At 36.4% G+C, this 17,696-nt stretch overlaps 1 protein-coding gene across 1 annotated transcript in view; it reads right to left on the minus strand.

Moving 5' to 3' along the window:
* Positions 1–471: 471 nt before the first annotated feature.
* C1H1orf141 (chromosome 1 C1orf141 homolog) overlaps positions 472–17,696 on the minus strand; it is a 52,243-nt gene continuing 35,018 nt past the window's right edge. The window contains exons 5-7 of the mRNA XM_059914860.1: positions 7,282–7,424; positions 2,774–2,927; positions 472–1,059 (exon numbers count right to left, since the gene is read on the minus strand). Of these exons, the coding sequence (XP_059770843.1) occupies positions 472–1,059; positions 2,774–2,927; positions 7,282–7,424 (885 nt within the window). The remainder of the gene's footprint in view (positions 1,060–2,773; positions 2,928–7,281; positions 7,425–17,696) is intronic.

Genomic DNA, 17,696 nt, shown 5'->3' on the forward strand with positions numbered 1-17,696 from the left:
TGAATTGCTAATGTAATACTAGTTTCCAATGATTATCCAAAATGCTGCTACGATGATTAATTCCACATGCATCAAGTAATGGTATATTTGTCTTGTTTGTTATCCAATTATGGGGCAAGGTTATTGACGTTATTTGGCTTCCAATAGCAAATTTCCAGAGTCAGTCTATGCCATTCTTGGTCCTGAATCTACTTTACTGTAGGAATGCTGATGATTGAGGGATCTAACTGAGATAAGAGAAATTCCTGAACTAGTTCCTCTTGTTGATCATTATTTCCTAATTTTGTCCTCTTATTTACTAAAAATAGTATACCACTGTTGGTTTGTAATTCCAATTTCTATGCTTTGTTTTCTTCTACCATCCACTAGAACATTACCATTTAGACAAGAATTTCTTCTGTGATCTTGGAACTTTATTTGCTTTTGCTGTATAAACAAATTTTGCTGTATAAACAATATTTTATGAGGTGCTTAATTTTTACTTGACAAGTTTAACAAATCATCCAATGGTGTTACATTATTTATTTTATGGACTTTGAGTATATTTTTTGAAGGCTTTGAGCAATATTTGACAGGTGAGGCACTCAATTTGCTCATTGGTTTTACTGTAGAAAACATTTTTTCAAATTTGCCAGTTTTAGCACTCATTTCTTGAATAACAGTTTTATCAAGGAAACCCACAAATTTTTCTGTTAGGCTGGAAAAAGTCTGTGAAAAGTTACAGAGTTTATTCCAAGATATGTTTTCAAATGTCTGCTTGCTAGTTTTCTTCCTTAGTTTATCATCTACAACTCTACGGCTTACTTCAAAAGATACTGCTTGTATAGCTTTCTTCTGTGTTGTAGGCAGAGTTCTTTTGGGTTTGGAAGGAGTAATAGATTGACCTCTAGCTACAGATTTGAGCATTTCACAATTTCTTTCTAAAACAATATTTGATCTTTTATATGGGTAACCATTTCCATTTTCCATAGAATGGGAAGGAAGCCTATTTTTTGTCAAAAGTAACATTTGTACATATCCAGTCTCATGGAAAATTATGGGGTTTGTATCATTTTGTTCCTGTGGATTAAAGAAAAGAGTATTCATCATCAGTCTATTGAGGCAAGAAGGCTATAATTTTTAAAACATGAAAATAAAATGGTAAAGTATTCTAAAAATGACTACATAGAAGTTTTTAATATAAACAATAATGGTATTTAAACATATAAAAAAGATGTCCTTGTATGTGACACACTTCTTTCTCTTGACACTCTGTTGAGATGTTAGGAGTAAAATCTGAACTTTTGGCCTCCTAAAACCCTTTTTGAAATAGAGTGAGATATAAAGAAATGTTTGGTGTTGTCACTGGGAAACATGATAGTTGGTGGGATGGAACATTGTTCTGTCATTTCTTAGGTTTCCATGTCCAGAAACAAGCAGCATACCAAAAAATGGATTGAGTCAAAAATCAAAAGAAATATAACTGATTATAAGCCAAAATTACAGTCTGAGTATCCTAATAAGTTCAGAAAGTGTAAAATTTTCTTTAAAATAATTATATTCATTACTATACCCCAACATTTAGCACAATACTTAGCCCAATAAAAAGTGCTCAATGTATCTGTGGAATAAAATAGCCAAAGTAATAGATTGACTTAAAAATAGATTACTTTTATCACAGTAGTAGCAAAATCTGTATGTATGAGCTACTCACTGAACTCTTTTCCACATTTCCATTATAAGGAAAAAAGATTAACTCCACAGAAACTCATCAAATATGAGTATTACTAGTATTTAGCTTGTAAACTTTAAGTCAATGATTGCTACTTTTCCTTTAGAAATATAATTAATGAAGTAAGAAATTAGGATCATCTAATTGTATATTAGTGTCCTTAGTGTGAAAGGCTTATTAATGCATATGATTACTGAAAAAATGACAAAAGATCTAGTTTTGCAGTCCACTGGTGATGCCAATGTTACCTATTTAGCGATAGTAGTAGAGGTTTGTCAAATTTTTGGTCTGTCTAATCAATACCTTAGGGAATTTTCCACCTTCCGAGTCAATGTACACTTAGGTAGAGGCAAAAACTCGTTTTATCAGCCTCCCTTGAGGTTAGGGTGTAGGTGTGTGACCTAGGCTCTGCCACTCAGACACACCTAAGACAGTCTTCAGTTCAGAAAAAGCAAGCATTTTGAAAAGTAGGCATTGTGAAAACTATTCTAGCGAGGATGGTGGTAGATATATCTAGCTGAAGGGCAGCACTGGCAAAGATCTTAGAAACAGTGCCCCCTGCCCAGAATCAGAGTTGTAAACTTTTATCTGTGACACAGCATGGGCCCCAGTGGAGCAATCTGGGGCTGTAACAGGGTTAGTCCTGATTGGAGAGCTTTCAAGCCAGATTGTCTCTCCAGCATCCTAGAGACTCTGAGCTACCAGACGGCCTTTAATAAATGTATTTTCTGGTTGAAACAGTTAAAATAGATTGATAGAAAAGTGAAACATAATCCAGTCATTTAAAAAAATACCATCTTTATATTTCTTTTATAATCAAGAAAAATTGATAAATTGTTCTTTATAAAGAGAAACACAAAATTTTCAGCTGGTGCAGAGGAATCCCCAGATTTGGGGTGGAGGTTCTAAAAAGAACACTAAGAATGTGTGCTGTTGTCACTTCAGAATATGAAGCCAAGAGGTAAGGAGAATTTATCAAAGATTCTGGGCACTGGAATATGACATTCCCACAAGTAGTAATAATACACATTTTTACTGAACAGTAGTAGATGTTTTTATTACCGTGTAAGAAGTTGCTGTCTTTGCTGGACTAATGTCGATTATCTTGGCATTTGGCTCTTTCAGTTCATCCTCAAAGCACAAGGGGAGCAAGCTTTTCTTTCTTACTGAATACTCATTTAATTGATCATTTCTGATGGATTTATTTTCTTTTGTACTAAAATCATTCATCTCTGGAGGAGATTTTATTCTGAAAATGAACACAAGTTCAGCATAAATGTTTATAGGGCTGATTTCAGCTTGTCTGTTCTTGTCTGCCTTTCCCATTCCTCAAAATCATTACTGCTAGAGAACAAACGTATGGACACCAAGGGGGGAAAGCGGGGGCGTGGGATGAATTGGGATTGACATATATACACTAATATGTATAAAGTAGATAACTAATAAGAACCTGCTGTATAGCACAGGAAACTCCACTTCACTGTACAGTAGAAACTAACACAACATTGTAAAACAGCTATACCCCAATTTAAAAAAAAAAATCACTACTGCTAACATCTCCCTCAAACCCTCTGCCATACTTTCAACCTGACAAAACCATCCTTTCCTGCTTGGTTTGTGGGGGAAAATAGCAAAAGCAGGGGTGGAAGCAAGACAGTAGTATGTGTGCCTCTTTGGTTTTTGAGTGGAGAGGAAGTATATTATGTAGGTTGAGGAGAACAACAAAGGAAGAGAGATATATTTGCCGCATCCTTTGTTGAGATTCTGGGATGAAAGTGCTTTGCAGGGCAGCTTCCTGCCAACACAGGGTGACCCTAGCTTTGTTATCAGGATGAAATGGTGTGGTTAGGCAGAGAGAGGATATAGTTTTCATTCCAGATCTCCCTTGGTCCACATGTGACATGGACACTGAGATTAGGCTTGCCAACAAGCTTGTCATTGCAGGGGTGCAGTGACCCATAGCAAAGGCTTGACATGAGTGAGGTATAAATAGACAGTCTAAGAAGAGATGAAGACATGACAAGAACTAAATGAGTTCTACCATACTAGTGATAGTTGAGAGTGGACCCTATCCAGGTTCAGAGAGAATAGACTATATGTTCATGAAGCACAAATGTCAGTAGCCACAGAACATCTAGGAATGAGGTCAGCAGTACAAGGGCACTGACCAAGATCCCTGGCCAAGTACCTTTTCCTCAATGTCACAAAGTCCAGTGAGCCCCTCACTCATATACTAAGATACCATGGTAGAAAGAAACAGAAGGACTGTGTTAAACCTAAAGAGGCTGTGCATTTTTACTCCAAACAAAGTTTAAAACACAATGGATTAATATGAATTTTTTTCATTACACAGGGTTTGAGGATCTCAGGAGAAGTATCAGAACTATATAAAAATAAAAAGCTACTTTTTTTTCACATCCATGTTGTACTGTAATTAAATTTGTATCTACTATAAAAATGCAATTGTATTCTCTCTATTCATTTTTCATTGTCTTCCTCTCCATTTGACTGTGAACTTGCAGCAGATAGAGCATGTGCTCAAGGTCTGAATGTGACCTTGTGTCACATGTGTACGACCTTGTCTGAGTGTGAATGTGACTAGCTGAGCAGTCTTAGAATGGTCATTGGATTGTAGTATGGGCCTAGATGGACATAATAAGCCAGAATAAATCCATTCTGGTCTACAAGAAAATAAAAGGCAGAACTCTTCTTCTTAGAAACATCTTTGAACAAAATAAAATAAAAAATTTTAAATAAATTACCTTTTATTAACTTAATATTCTAAGTCACCAACCAAATCAAATGATCCCCTAGGTTTTTTTTTTCAGTTTGAGCTGAAATTATAAAAGATTTTCATAAAAGACACATATATATTATGGCATTTAGAAAATACTTTGCATAAAATATTTTTCAGTATAAAATAACATGGAAAGTACTTGGTATTGTGCTTGATCTGTAGTAGCTACTCAGTAAAAACTTCTTAAGTGAACAAGATAGAACTGGAAAAGACTGAGATCAAGGATCTAATGTTTGGCTAACATAAAACTGGTCTTGGGGATTTTTGTTGAAGAAAGGCATCCCCAAATTTGCAAATCTCTCTAAAATGTAAAGTCATTATTAGCCAGTAGGAAGCCTCAGATGGTTAAACACTTGGTATGGAGAGAGGTCAGTTAGCACATGCCAAACAGACTTTGCCACCGGGCATGAATAAAGTGTCCAAGGCGGAACTCTTCCAAATATGCCTGCTGGCCACTCCAGTATTTCTCTACTTTCTTAAACATGTTCCCAGACACACATGCTGTTGGCAATAAATTCAGTTTTTTTCTTGTCCTCAAGTAGTTTGTATCCTAGTGCAATGTTTCCCAACCTTTTCCACATAATGACAGACGTATTAGTTAATAGTCTTTATTCAGTACACTGAGATAAACACTTGAGAACACTTGTAGCCTGGCTACCATGGGGCCAACTCAGCAGTTTTGAAGGCTGAAGGATCAACATTTCAGCACACCTATAACCCTCTCTGAGCACAAAATTACCACAGTTTATTGGTTAGGAAGCTCTGTTCTAGAGAGAGGAAATAGTAAAAAAACCAACCAACCAACCAACAAAACATATAAATAAAATAATTTCAACTACTTGTAAGTATTACAGAAAAATATAAACATGATACTTCATCTAGGGTGGCTATGGGAGACCTCTCTCAGGAGGGGATATTTGAGTTGAAATCTGAGAAAGGGAAGGAGACAGCCAGGTGAAGAGCTGGGAGAATAGCAAGTGTAAAGGTCTGAGTGTGAAACCAGCTTGGAATGCTCACTGGAAGGCCAGTGTTGTTGGAGTGTAGTGATGAGGAGAGTGGAGTAAGATGAGATGAGACAGGTGTCAGGGGCCAAAACACATAAGGGCACATGTAGAACAGCCCGCCACTGCTATCAAGGAACATTTCAGAGAAAATGTGACATCTGAGTAGAACTTAAAGGATAATGCGGTAAACAGAGGGTTGCCTACTTAAGAGTCCTTTTCCCCCCTTTTTTGCTAACAGAACCCTGATCCTATTCATTTTTCTCCAAGCAACCCTGTCCTCCAAGGGAGGCTGAGCGCCTTCCTAAATCAAGGGAAAGAATCTTGAATAATCTAAGCCTGTGCTTTTCAAAATGTGAGCTACAACCGATCAATTCAGACAATAAATCAATTTAGCATCTCCTGACCAACATTTAAAAAAGTAGAATAGAATAGAGTGTATCACATAGATCCTTAGTAACAATTGTTCAAAATACTAAAATACTGCAATCAATTTCAACTAACAGAAAGACAAATAATTAGGGGTCTATGAATCTGAATCTTCTGCTCCACAGATAGATAGATTGATAGATACATATAGATATTGATATAGATATCAATCATTGTGATATAAAAAGTATTTCATACTGTGGGTTGTGTTAAAAGCTGATAATGATTTACTGGTTTTTAGATATGAGTGTATGAAGCTATTCTAGCCAAGGAGACACCAGGGGAGGTCTGCTGGAGGGCTTTGGGGAACATTTTCCTCACTCTTACAAAAGGGTCAAAAAGGGACGTCCCTGGTGGTCCAGTGATAAAGAATCTGCCTCACAATGTAGGGGACTCAGGTTCCATCCCTGGTCAGGGAACTAAGATCCCACATGCCACGGTGCAACTAAGCCCGTGCGCCACAGCTACTGAGCTTGCACACCTCGACTAGAGCCCGTGTGCTGCAAACTACAGAGCCCTTGCGCCCTGGAGCCTGTGCACCACAACTAGAGAGAGAAAACCCGCACGCCACAACTAGAGAGAAGTCTGCGCATCACAAGGAAGAGCCTGCACGCCGCAACGAAAGATCCCACATGCCTCAATGAAGATACCGCGTTCCAACTAAGACCCCACACAGCCAAAAATAATAAATAAAATAAATCTTTAAAAGAAAAAAAGGGTCAAAGCGCTTTTCTCCTTTTCAGTGGGTGCTGTTATCAGTTATCTTGAATAGTGGTCACCATCTTGTACAGCAAGGCTAGGAGGACAAGTTAGTTGCTGAGACAGTAGAGGCAAGTTGAGGAAAGATGGAGAAGCTGGATATTTGATGGCATCATTAAATCCCTGAATTAACCTGGAGCTGCCTTACTGATGGACTTCTTGTTATTTGAGATTATAAATATCTTTTTTGTCTAAATCATATGTAGTTAGTTTTCTTTTAATTGCAGCTAAAAGTGTCCCAACTATTCAAGATGAATAGGAATCTATCAGAAGAAGAATGTTCTGAGCATAAAGAACAGAGTGGGTCAATCACACAGTACTTGGAACAGACTGTTGGTTGTGATTAGACTCAGTATAAGCAAAGGACAGAATAGACGACTGGAAAGATATTATATGCCATACTAAGGACTCTAAGCTTTACCATTTTTGTTATAGAGTCTTCAGATGTTATTAAATAGTGAAATAATGTGGTAATATGATTAGATACTGATATTCCTTGGCTAAAGATTTTCTTAATGACTATATCTTAAAGTTAGATGCAGTTAATTTTCAGTTATTTCAATATAAACACACAATGTGTATACCTGTAAATAGAGTCTTTTTCATTCTTATAAGCATTAGACTGAATGCTGGGTACAGGAGAAAAGATTGTAGAACCCAATGTTCTTCTACATTGTTGTTGTCTATGCTGTGAATACAGTTCATGGAAGGGCTTAGCATGTTCCGCCTAAACATAAAGAAAAGGGGAAACTATCTTAGAAATTATTTTTTCCATGTCTATATTGATAAATAATTTATACTTGATTATTCATATTTGGAATAGCTAATTATGATAACTAACAGCTGACTAGATCTTTAAATAATTTCAAATATAATGCTTATTTAATCCTCAAAAAAAAAGCCCTATGAAATAGATGTTATTACTACTTCATAGATAAGGAAACAAATCTACAGAAATTAAAAAATTTGCCTATGCTCACACTTTTTACTAACTTTTATTTTCTTTGTCTCTAAAACTTAGCCATTATTTTCATATAAAATGTATTTCTCCAAATGCAGGGAAAGTCTGAAGTTTAAATACTGAGAAAAAAGCCCTCTTGGTTTAAACAGAAACTTTACTGTCTCATACACAGAGCAGGTACAGCAGAATAGTTCTGAGTAAAGGGGGAGAAACTGTAAAAAAGTGATCCAGCTTTACCTAGTGTCTCAGATTGTCTCTGTATATTTCTACTTAAATATAATTATTTAGATACCCAAAATAAACATGCATATATAAGTATAAACTGCGTAACTTGTGACTGTCCATCAACCAACCAAACAAATATTTGTTTAGTACCTACAATTTTTTTTCACACTAGGCACATAATATATTTCATTCTGGATAATATGAGATAAAAATTTAAAATATGACAAAAATCCAGGCCATAAAGAATTCACATTCTAAATATATATGATTAGCATGCATGAATCATTGGCAAATAATGTAATAAGATAATATCACTAAGAACCAAACCAATCAATACAATCTATAAATGAGGAGGAGTTTAGAAGAGAGGGCTGGAATAGACAGGAAACATTTCATCAGTGAGGAAGAACTTAATGCTGGGATTTGGAGATAAGGACATATCAGGAGAGGCCAACAACATACATCCAGGGTATTCATAAGACAGTCAACAGCATATTCAAAGCCAGGTGGGGCAGGGGAGCATTTATCATTTGTTGTGTATAAAGGGTAAGTTTCAATAGTCAAGAAGGATGGTTGTGAGAGGGATAGACTATCGATGTCTTCAAAGTCAAACAGATAAATTTTAACGTAAAGAAAAATGGCCAAAATTGACTTGAGAAGAAGTAGAAAATTTGAGCATACCAATAGTTCTTAAAAGAAATGTAAAGAAGTTTCAAATAACTACCTTTAAAAAAGTAACCCAGCCCAAATAGATTTATACATAGGTTCTTTCAAATTTTTATGCAACAAATAATTCTTATGCAATATAATATCAGTTAAATTAAAAAATAAATAACAACAAAGACTTTTCAGTTCTTTTTATAGCTGACATAGTCTTGACACCAAAGTCTGAAAAGATCATGCACCAGAAGAAGCTTACAAGCTAATTTCACATGTGACTTCAGGCGATTTCACAAATTCAAAATAAAATACTACTCAACACTATACTAATGGAACAATTTGTAATGGCTAAACAAAATTATCAAGAAACTAAAAGCTCCTAATAGTTCTAAGTTATTATAATTTGTCTCCCAATAGATCAAAGGAGAAAAATAATGTAATTATTTTAATAGCTGTAATATTTAAAATACATTTGATAAATTCAGTAACCATCATTGATAAGAACTGTAATAAAACTAGAGAGAATACTTTCTTAATATGATAAAGAATATCTTAGAAAAATTTAAAAAATTATACCCATATAAAACCAATAACTAATATTATGGTTAATGACAATACACTAGTGTGTGGCAAGACAAGAGTGACACCTATCATCACTATTATTTATAGATGTTTAGGAAATATTGAGCAATGCAGTAGGAAAAGATAATGGAAGTAGTAGAAACTCTGGAAAATTCTTATTCTGTATGGCTGAGTAAGCCTCTATCAGAGCCACCTTCTCTCAGATAAAAACTATAAACTCTAGACAAAATACTCTAGAAAACACACACACATACACACACAAATTGCCTGAAGGTCCTGGAGAATGAACAAAAGCAGGTGACAAAGAAAAAGCATTGAAACTTGGAATTACTGACTTGCGTAGAATGAAGTTTCTATTTTTATGGCTTTTAGTTTGAAGGCAGGCCAAAGTATAGGACATCTAAAACTCTGATAGAAAACTTAAGTTCTTTCTGGCCAGAAGAACCAGAGGAAAAAGTTCAGGCTGACCAAAACTTCTGGGAAATGAGAAGGGAATGATAGAAAGAAGAGTGCCAAAGATGATAGCCCCATCTTTAATGTATAAACCCCGTCCAAGTCTCCTGCTGACCCATGAACGATGCACGTTTAGGGAAAACTGCAAGCGGCCCAGCTAAGGATATAACAACTGAACTGAAATTTGAACTACTGCTATAGGGACAGAGTATATTTTGAGCCCAACCAAGTTAGCTGACTGCTAAAACAGTAACATCATTACTCTTTGTAGGAATATAACAGACTCTGGAGTCTCCACATTATAACAGTTGTGGTGTCCAGGATAAATCCAACTTAACATACAAAGACCAGGAAAATGAAACCTAGTCTCAACAGAGAAGGCAATCAATCAAAACCAACTTTGAAATGACCCAGATGTTGGAATTATCAGATGTTATGGCAGCTATTATAATTATGCTCAATGAAAAAAGTAAAATATGTTCACAGTGAATGAAGAAATAGGAAATCTTAGAGAAATAGAAACTATTTTTAAAAATGGAAATTCCAGAGGATTAACCAAGATGGCGGAGTAGAAGGACATGCTCTCACTCCATCTTGCGAGAGCACCAGAATCACAACTGGCTGCTGGACAATCATTGACAGGATGACCCTGGACTTCACCAAGGAGGATACCCCACGTCCAAGGACAGAGGAGAAGCCACAGTGAGACAGTAGGAGGGGTGCAATCAGAGTAAAATCAAATCCCATAACTGCTGGGTGGGTGACTCACAGACTGGCGAACACTTATACCACAGAAGTCCACCCACTGGAGTGAAGGTTCTGAGCCCCACGTCAGGCTTCCCAACCTGGGGGTCCGGCAAAGGGAGGAGGAATTCCTAGAGAATCAGACTTTGAAGCCTAGTGGGAATTGATTGCAGGACTTTGACAGGACTGGGCGAAACAGAGACCCCACTCTTGGAGGGCACATACAAAGTAGTGTGCGCATCGGGACCCAGGGGAAGGAGCAGTGACCCTGGGGGAGACTGAACCAGACCTACCTGCTGGTGTTGGGGGGTCTCCTGCAGAGGCGGGGGGTGGCTCTGTTTCACCGTGGGGACAAGGACACTGGCAGCAGAGGTTCTGGGAAGTGCTCCTTGGCATGAGCCCTCCCAGAGTCTGCCATTAATCCCACCAAAGAGCCCAGGTAGGCTCCAGTGTTGGGTTGCCTCAGGCAAAACAACCAACAGGGAGGGAACCCAGCCCCACCCATCAACAGTCAAGTGGATTAAAGTTTTACTGAGCTCTGACCGCCACAGCGACAGTCAGCTCTACCCACCACCAGAGCCTCCCATCAAGCCTCTTAGATAGCCTCAACCACCAGAGGGCAGACAGCAGAAGCAAGAAAAACTACAATCCTGCAGCCTGTGGACCAAAAACTACAGTTACAGAAAGATAGACAAGATGAAAAGGCAGAGGGCTATCTACCAGATGAAGGAACAAGAAAAAACCCCAGAAAAACAACTAAATGAAGTGGAGATAGGCAACCTTCCAGAAAAAGAATTCAGAATAATGATAGGGAAGATGATCCAGGACCTCGGAATAAGAATGGAGGCAAAGATTGAGAAGATGCAAGAAATGATTAAAAAAGACCTAGAAGAATTAAAGAACAAACAAACAGAGATGACCAATACAATAACTGAAATGAAAACTACACTAGAAGGAATCAATAGCAGAATAACTGAGGCAGAAGAATGGATAAGTGACCTGGAAGACAGAATGGTGGAATTCACTGCTGCGGAACAGACTAAAGAAAAAAGAATGAAAAGAAATGAAGACAGCCTAAGAGACCTCTGGGACAACATTAAACGCAACAACATTCGCATTATAGGGATCCCAGAAGGAGAAGAGAGAGAGAAAGGACCAGAGAAAATATTTGAAGAGATTATAGTCGAAAACTTCCCTAACTTGGGAAAGGAAATAGCCACCCAAGTCCAGGAAGCGCAGAGAGTCCCATACAGGATAAACCCAAGGAGAAACACGCCGAGACACATAGCAATCAAAGTGGCAAAAATTAAAGACAAAGAAAAATTACTGAAAGCAGCAAGGGAAAAATGACAAATAACATACAAGGGAACTCCCATAAGGTTAACAGCTGATTTCTCAGCAGAAACTCTACAAGCCAGAAGGGAGTGGCATGATACACTTAAAGTGATGAAAGGGAAGAACCTACAACCAAGATTACTCTACCCAGCAAGGATCTCATTTAGATTTGATGGAGAAATCAAAAGCTTTACAGACAAGCAACAGCTAAGAGAATTCAGCACCACCAAACCAGCTCTACAACAAATGCTAAAGGAACTTCTCTAAGTGGGAAACACAAGAGAAGAAAAGGACCTACAAAAACAAACCCAAAACAATTAAGAAAATGGTCATAGGAACATACATATTGATAATTACCTTAAACGTGAATGGATTAAATGCCCCAACCAAAAGACATAGACTGGCTGAATGGATAAAAAAACAAGACCCATATATATGCTGTCTACAACAGACCCACTTTAGACCTAGGGACACATACAGACTGAAAGTGAGGGGATGGAAAAAGATATTCCATGCAAATGGAAATCAAAAGAAAGCTGGAGTAGCTATACTCATATCAGATAAAATAGACTTTAAAATAAAGAATGTTACAAGAGACAAGGAAGGACACTACATAATGATCAAGGAATCAATCCAAGAAGAAGATATAACAATTATAAATATATATGCACCCAACATAGGAGCACCTCAATACATAAGGCAACTGCTAACAGCTATAAAAGAGGAAATCGACAGTAACACAATCATAGTGGGGGACTTTAACACCTCACTTACACCAATGGACAGATCATCCAAAATGAAAATAAATAAGGAAACAGAAGCTTTAAATGACACAATAGACCAGTTAGATTTAATTTATATATATAGGACATTCCATCCAAAAACAGCAGATTACACGTTCTTCTCAAGTGCGCACGGAACATTCTCCAGGATAGATCACATCTTGGGTCACAAATCAAGCCTCAGTAAATTTTAAAAAATTGAAATCATATCAAGCATCTTTTCTGACCACAACGCTATGAGATTAGAAATGAATTACAGGGAAAAAAACGTAAAAAAGACAAACACATGGAGGCTAAACAATACGTTACTAAATAACCAAGAGATCACTGAAGAAATCAAAGAGGAAATCAAAAAACACCTAGAGACAAATGACAATGAAAGCACGACGACCCAAAACCTATGGGATGTAGCAAAAGCAGTTCTAAGAGGGAATTTTATAGATATACAAGCCTACCTAAAGAAACAAAAAAAATCTCAAGTAAACAATCTAACCTTACACCTAAAGAAACTAGAGAAAGAAGAACAAACAAAACCCAAAGTTAGCAGAAGGAAAGAAATCATAAAGATCAGAGCAGAAATAAATGAAATAGAAACAAAGAAAACAATAGCAAAGATCAATAAAACTAAAAGTTGGTTCTTTGAGAAGATAAACAAAATTGATAAGCCATTAGCCAGACTCATCAAGAAAAAGAGGGAGAGGACTCAAATCAATAAAATCAGAAATGAAAAAGAAGAAGTTACAACAGACACCGCAGAAATACAAAGCATCCTAAGAGACTACTACAAGCAACTTTATGCCAATAAAATGGACAACCTGGAAGAAATGGACAAATTTTTAGAAAGGTATAACCTTCCAAGACTGAACCAGGAAGAAACAGAAAATATGAACAGACCAATCACAAGTAATGAAATGGAAACTGTGATTAAAAATCTTCCAACAAACAAAAGTCCAGGACCAGATGGCTTCACAGGTGAATTCTATCAAACATTTAGAGAAGAGCTAACACCTATCCTTCTCAAACTCTTCCAAAAAATTGCAGAGGAAGGAACACTCCCAAACTCATTCTATGAGGCCACCATCACCCTGATACCAAAACCAGACAAAGACACTACAAAAAAAGAAAATTACAGACCAATATCACTGATGAATATAGATGCAAAAATCCTCAACAAAATACTAGCAAACAGAATCCAACAACACATTAAAAGGATCATACACCACGATCAAGTGGGATTTATCCCAGTGATGCAAGAATTCTTCACTATACGCAAATCAATCAATGTGATACACCATATTAACAAATTGAAGAATAAAAACCACATGATCATCTCAATAGATGCAGAAAGAGCTTTTGACAAAATTCAACACCCATTTATGATAAAAACTCTCCAGAAAGTGGGCATAGAGGGAACCTACCTCACCATAATAAAGGCCATATATGACAAACCCACAGCAAACATCATTCTCAATGGTGAAAAACTGAAAGCATTTCCTCTAAGATCAGGAACGAGACAAGGATGTCCACTCTCACCACTATTATTCAACATAGTTCTGGGAGTCCTAGCCACAGCAATCAGAGAAGAAAAAGGAATAAAAGGAATACAAATTGGAAAAGAAGAAGTAAAACTGTCACTGTTTGCAGATGACATGATACTATACGTAGAGAATCCTAAAACTGCCACCAGAAAACTGCTAGAGCTAATTAATGAATATAGTAAAGTTGCAGGATACAAAATTAATGCACAGAAATCTCTTGCATTCCTATACACTAATGATGAAAAATCTGAAAGAGAAATTATGGAAACACTCCCATTTACCATTGCAACAAAAAGAATAAAATACCTAGGAATAAACCTACCTAGGGAGACAAAAGACCTGTATGCAGAAAACTATAAGACACTGATGAAAGAAATTAAAGATGATACCAACAGATGGAGAGATATACCATGTTCTTGGATTGGAAGAATCAACATTGTGAAAATGACTATACTACCCAAAGCAATCTACAGATTCAATGCAATCCCTATCAAATTACCAATGGCATTTTTTACGGAGCTAGAACAAATCATCTTAAAATTTGTATGGAGACACAAAAGACCCCGAATAGCCAAAGCAGTCTTGAGGGAAAAAAATGGAGCTGGAGGAATCAGACTCCCTGACTTCAGACTATACTACAAAGCTACAGTAATCAAGACAATATGGTACTGGAACAAAAACAGAAACATAGATCAATGGAACAAGATAGACAGCCCAGAGATTAACCCACGCACCTATGGTCAACTAATCTATGACAAAGGAGGCAAAGAATGGAGAAAGACAGTCTCTTCAATAAGTGGTGCTGGGAAAACTGGACAGCTACATGTAAAAGAATGAAATTAGATTACTCCCTAACACCATACACAAAAATAAACTCAAAATGGATTAGAGACCTAAATATAAGACTGGACACTATAAAACTCTTAGAGGAAAACATAGGAAGAACACTCTTTGACATAAATCACAGCAAGATCTTTTTTGATCCACCTCCTAGAGTAATGGAAATAAAAACAAAAATAAACAAATGGGACCTAATGAAACTTCAAAGCTTTTGCACAGCAAAGGAAACCATAAACAAGACCAAAAGACAACCCTCAGAATGGGAGAAAATATTTGCAAACAAATCAACGGACAAAGGATTAATCTCCAAAATATATAAACAGCTCATTCAGCTCAATATTAAAGAAACAAACACCCCAATCCAAAAATGGGCAGAAGACCTAAATAGACATTTCTCCAAAGAAGACATACAGACGGCCACGAAGCACATGAAAAGATGCTCAACATCACTAATTATTAGAGAAATGCAAATCAAAACTACAATGAGGTATCACCTCACTCCTGTTAGAATGGGCATCATCAGAAAATCTACAATCAACAAATGCTGGAGAGGGTGTGGAGAAAAGGGAACCCTCTTGCACTGTTGGTGGGAATGTAAATTGATACAGCTACTATGGAGAACAATATGGAGGTTCCTTAAAAAACTAAAAATAGAATTACCATATGACCCAGCAATCCCACTATTGGGCATATACCCTGAGAAAACCATAATTCAAAAAGACACATGCGCCCCAATGTTCATTGCAGCACTATTTACAATAGCCAGGTCATGGAAGCAACCTAAATGCCCATCAACAGACGAATGGATAAAGAAGTTGTGGTACATATATGCAATGGAATATTACTCAGCCATAAAAAGGAACGAAATTGAGTCATTTGTTGAGAAGTGGATGGATCTAGAGACTGTCATACAGAGTGAAGTAAGTCAGAAAGAGAAAAACAAATATCGTATATTAACACATGTATGTGGAACCTAGAAAAATGGTACAGATGAGCCGGTTTGCAGGGCAGAAGTTGAGACACAGATGTAGAGAATGGACATATGGACACCAAGGGGGGAAAACTGCAGTGGGGTGGGGATGGTGGTGTGCTGAATTGGGCGATTGGGATTGACATGTATACACTGATGTGTATAAAATTGATGCCTAATAAGAACCTGCAGTATAAAAAAACAAACAAACAAAACAACTAATACTAAACTTTCATTGGGTTATTTGTATGGAAATATGTTAATATAAATGTTTCAGACATTACATGAAATTTCTAAAAATCTTATATTTGTATTTGTATGGAAATATGTGTGGAAATATGTTAATATAAATGTTTCAGACATTACATGAAATTTCTAAAAATCTTATATTTGTATTTGTATGGAAATATGTGTGGAAATATGTTAATATAAATGTTTCAGACATTACATGAAATTTCTAAAAATCTTATATGTTCTGGTATAATGTTATAAGTCATAATCCTAGTTATTACTTTAAAATGTATATCTCAGAAATAACTAATTTTCTTGTCAACTGCATTATTATGAACTTTCATCAAATCTTTAACTGTGGTCATTTTTAAGTCTTTTGTCATTTACAGACAGTTCTGGGTGTACTCTGATGCTTTTGCAAATATGTTCCTATAAAAGGGTTTCATCTTCAAGAAATTCATGGAAAAGACTCTGACAAGTACAGGTTTCTGGTAACTGACTGTACTGCTGAACTGAGTGAATAAGCATTTTCAGAACTCTAATGAAAAACTGATGAACTCATAAAAGTGCTAACAAAAGATCAAGATGAAAAAAAAATTAATTACATGGGACTGTGTGAACTGATGAGGATGAGTATAATTTTTGTGACTTTCTGTCTGAATTAAAAAAAAAAATCCCACAAGTTCTCAGAGGCAAAGAATATACAAATCAATTTTCACTGCAAAGTAAAGGAGCTGTTACAGTGGAGGATTACTGGACTGAATGTCAATATTATGACATAGTATGAGTGTGTTTCATGTTTGGTAATTGCAATCATTGTTGCTTTGGTTGTGGTCATCCATGTACAATGCTTGGTGTCAGTCTATTTATCTCTTGTAAAAATAAAATACAGTGTGTGTGTGTGAAAAAAAAAAAAGGAAATTCTAGAACTGAAAATATATAATACCTGAAATAAAAAAACTCACTGGTTGACTTTAAAACAGAATGGAGACATCAGAGCAAAGAGTCAGGGAACTTTAATACAGAACAATAGAAGTTACCCAATATGAAAAAAGAGAGGAGAAATTTTTTTTTTTTTAGAGGGATTCAGAGACATATGTGTCCCTGTGAGAAAACAATAATGAAAAGTCTGAGCCTGCTCACCTACCCTGTGATCTCAGGCCACAAGTCTCTGGACAGGAGGCTGGCTGCTGTAGGAACTCAATAAATACTTGCTGAACTCAAAAAAGAAAAAAAGAAAAGTCTGATATATGTGTAACAAGAGTCCCAGAAGGAGAGGAAAGGTAGAATGGGGTAGAAAAATATTTAAATAAATAGTGGTCAGATGAAATATGATCTTAATTTGATGAAAGACATAAATTTATAAATTCCAGAAGCTTAATGAACCCTAAGCAGGATAATTAGAAGAACACCATGCTTAAGCACATAATCAAACTGCTGAAAACCAAATATGAGGAAAACATCTTTAAGCAGCCAGAGGAAAACAAGTTATACACACAGGGGAACAATTCAAAACACCCCTGACTTCTCATCAGAAACTATGGCGGTCAGAACTGTGAAGGCCAGTAGATATTGGAACATCATCAATATGCTGAAAGAAAAAAAAATTATCAGCCAAAATTTTGTGTCAAGCAAAAATTTCCTTCAGAATATCCTTAAGACACTTTCAGGTAAAAGA

Source organism: Balaenoptera ricei, chromosome 1 (genome assembly GCF_028023285.1).
Source record: "Balaenoptera ricei isolate mBalRic1 chromosome 1, mBalRic1.hap2, whole genome shotgun sequence".
Lineage (NCBI taxonomy): Eukaryota > Metazoa > Chordata > Mammalia > Artiodactyla > Balaenopteridae > Balaenoptera > Balaenoptera ricei.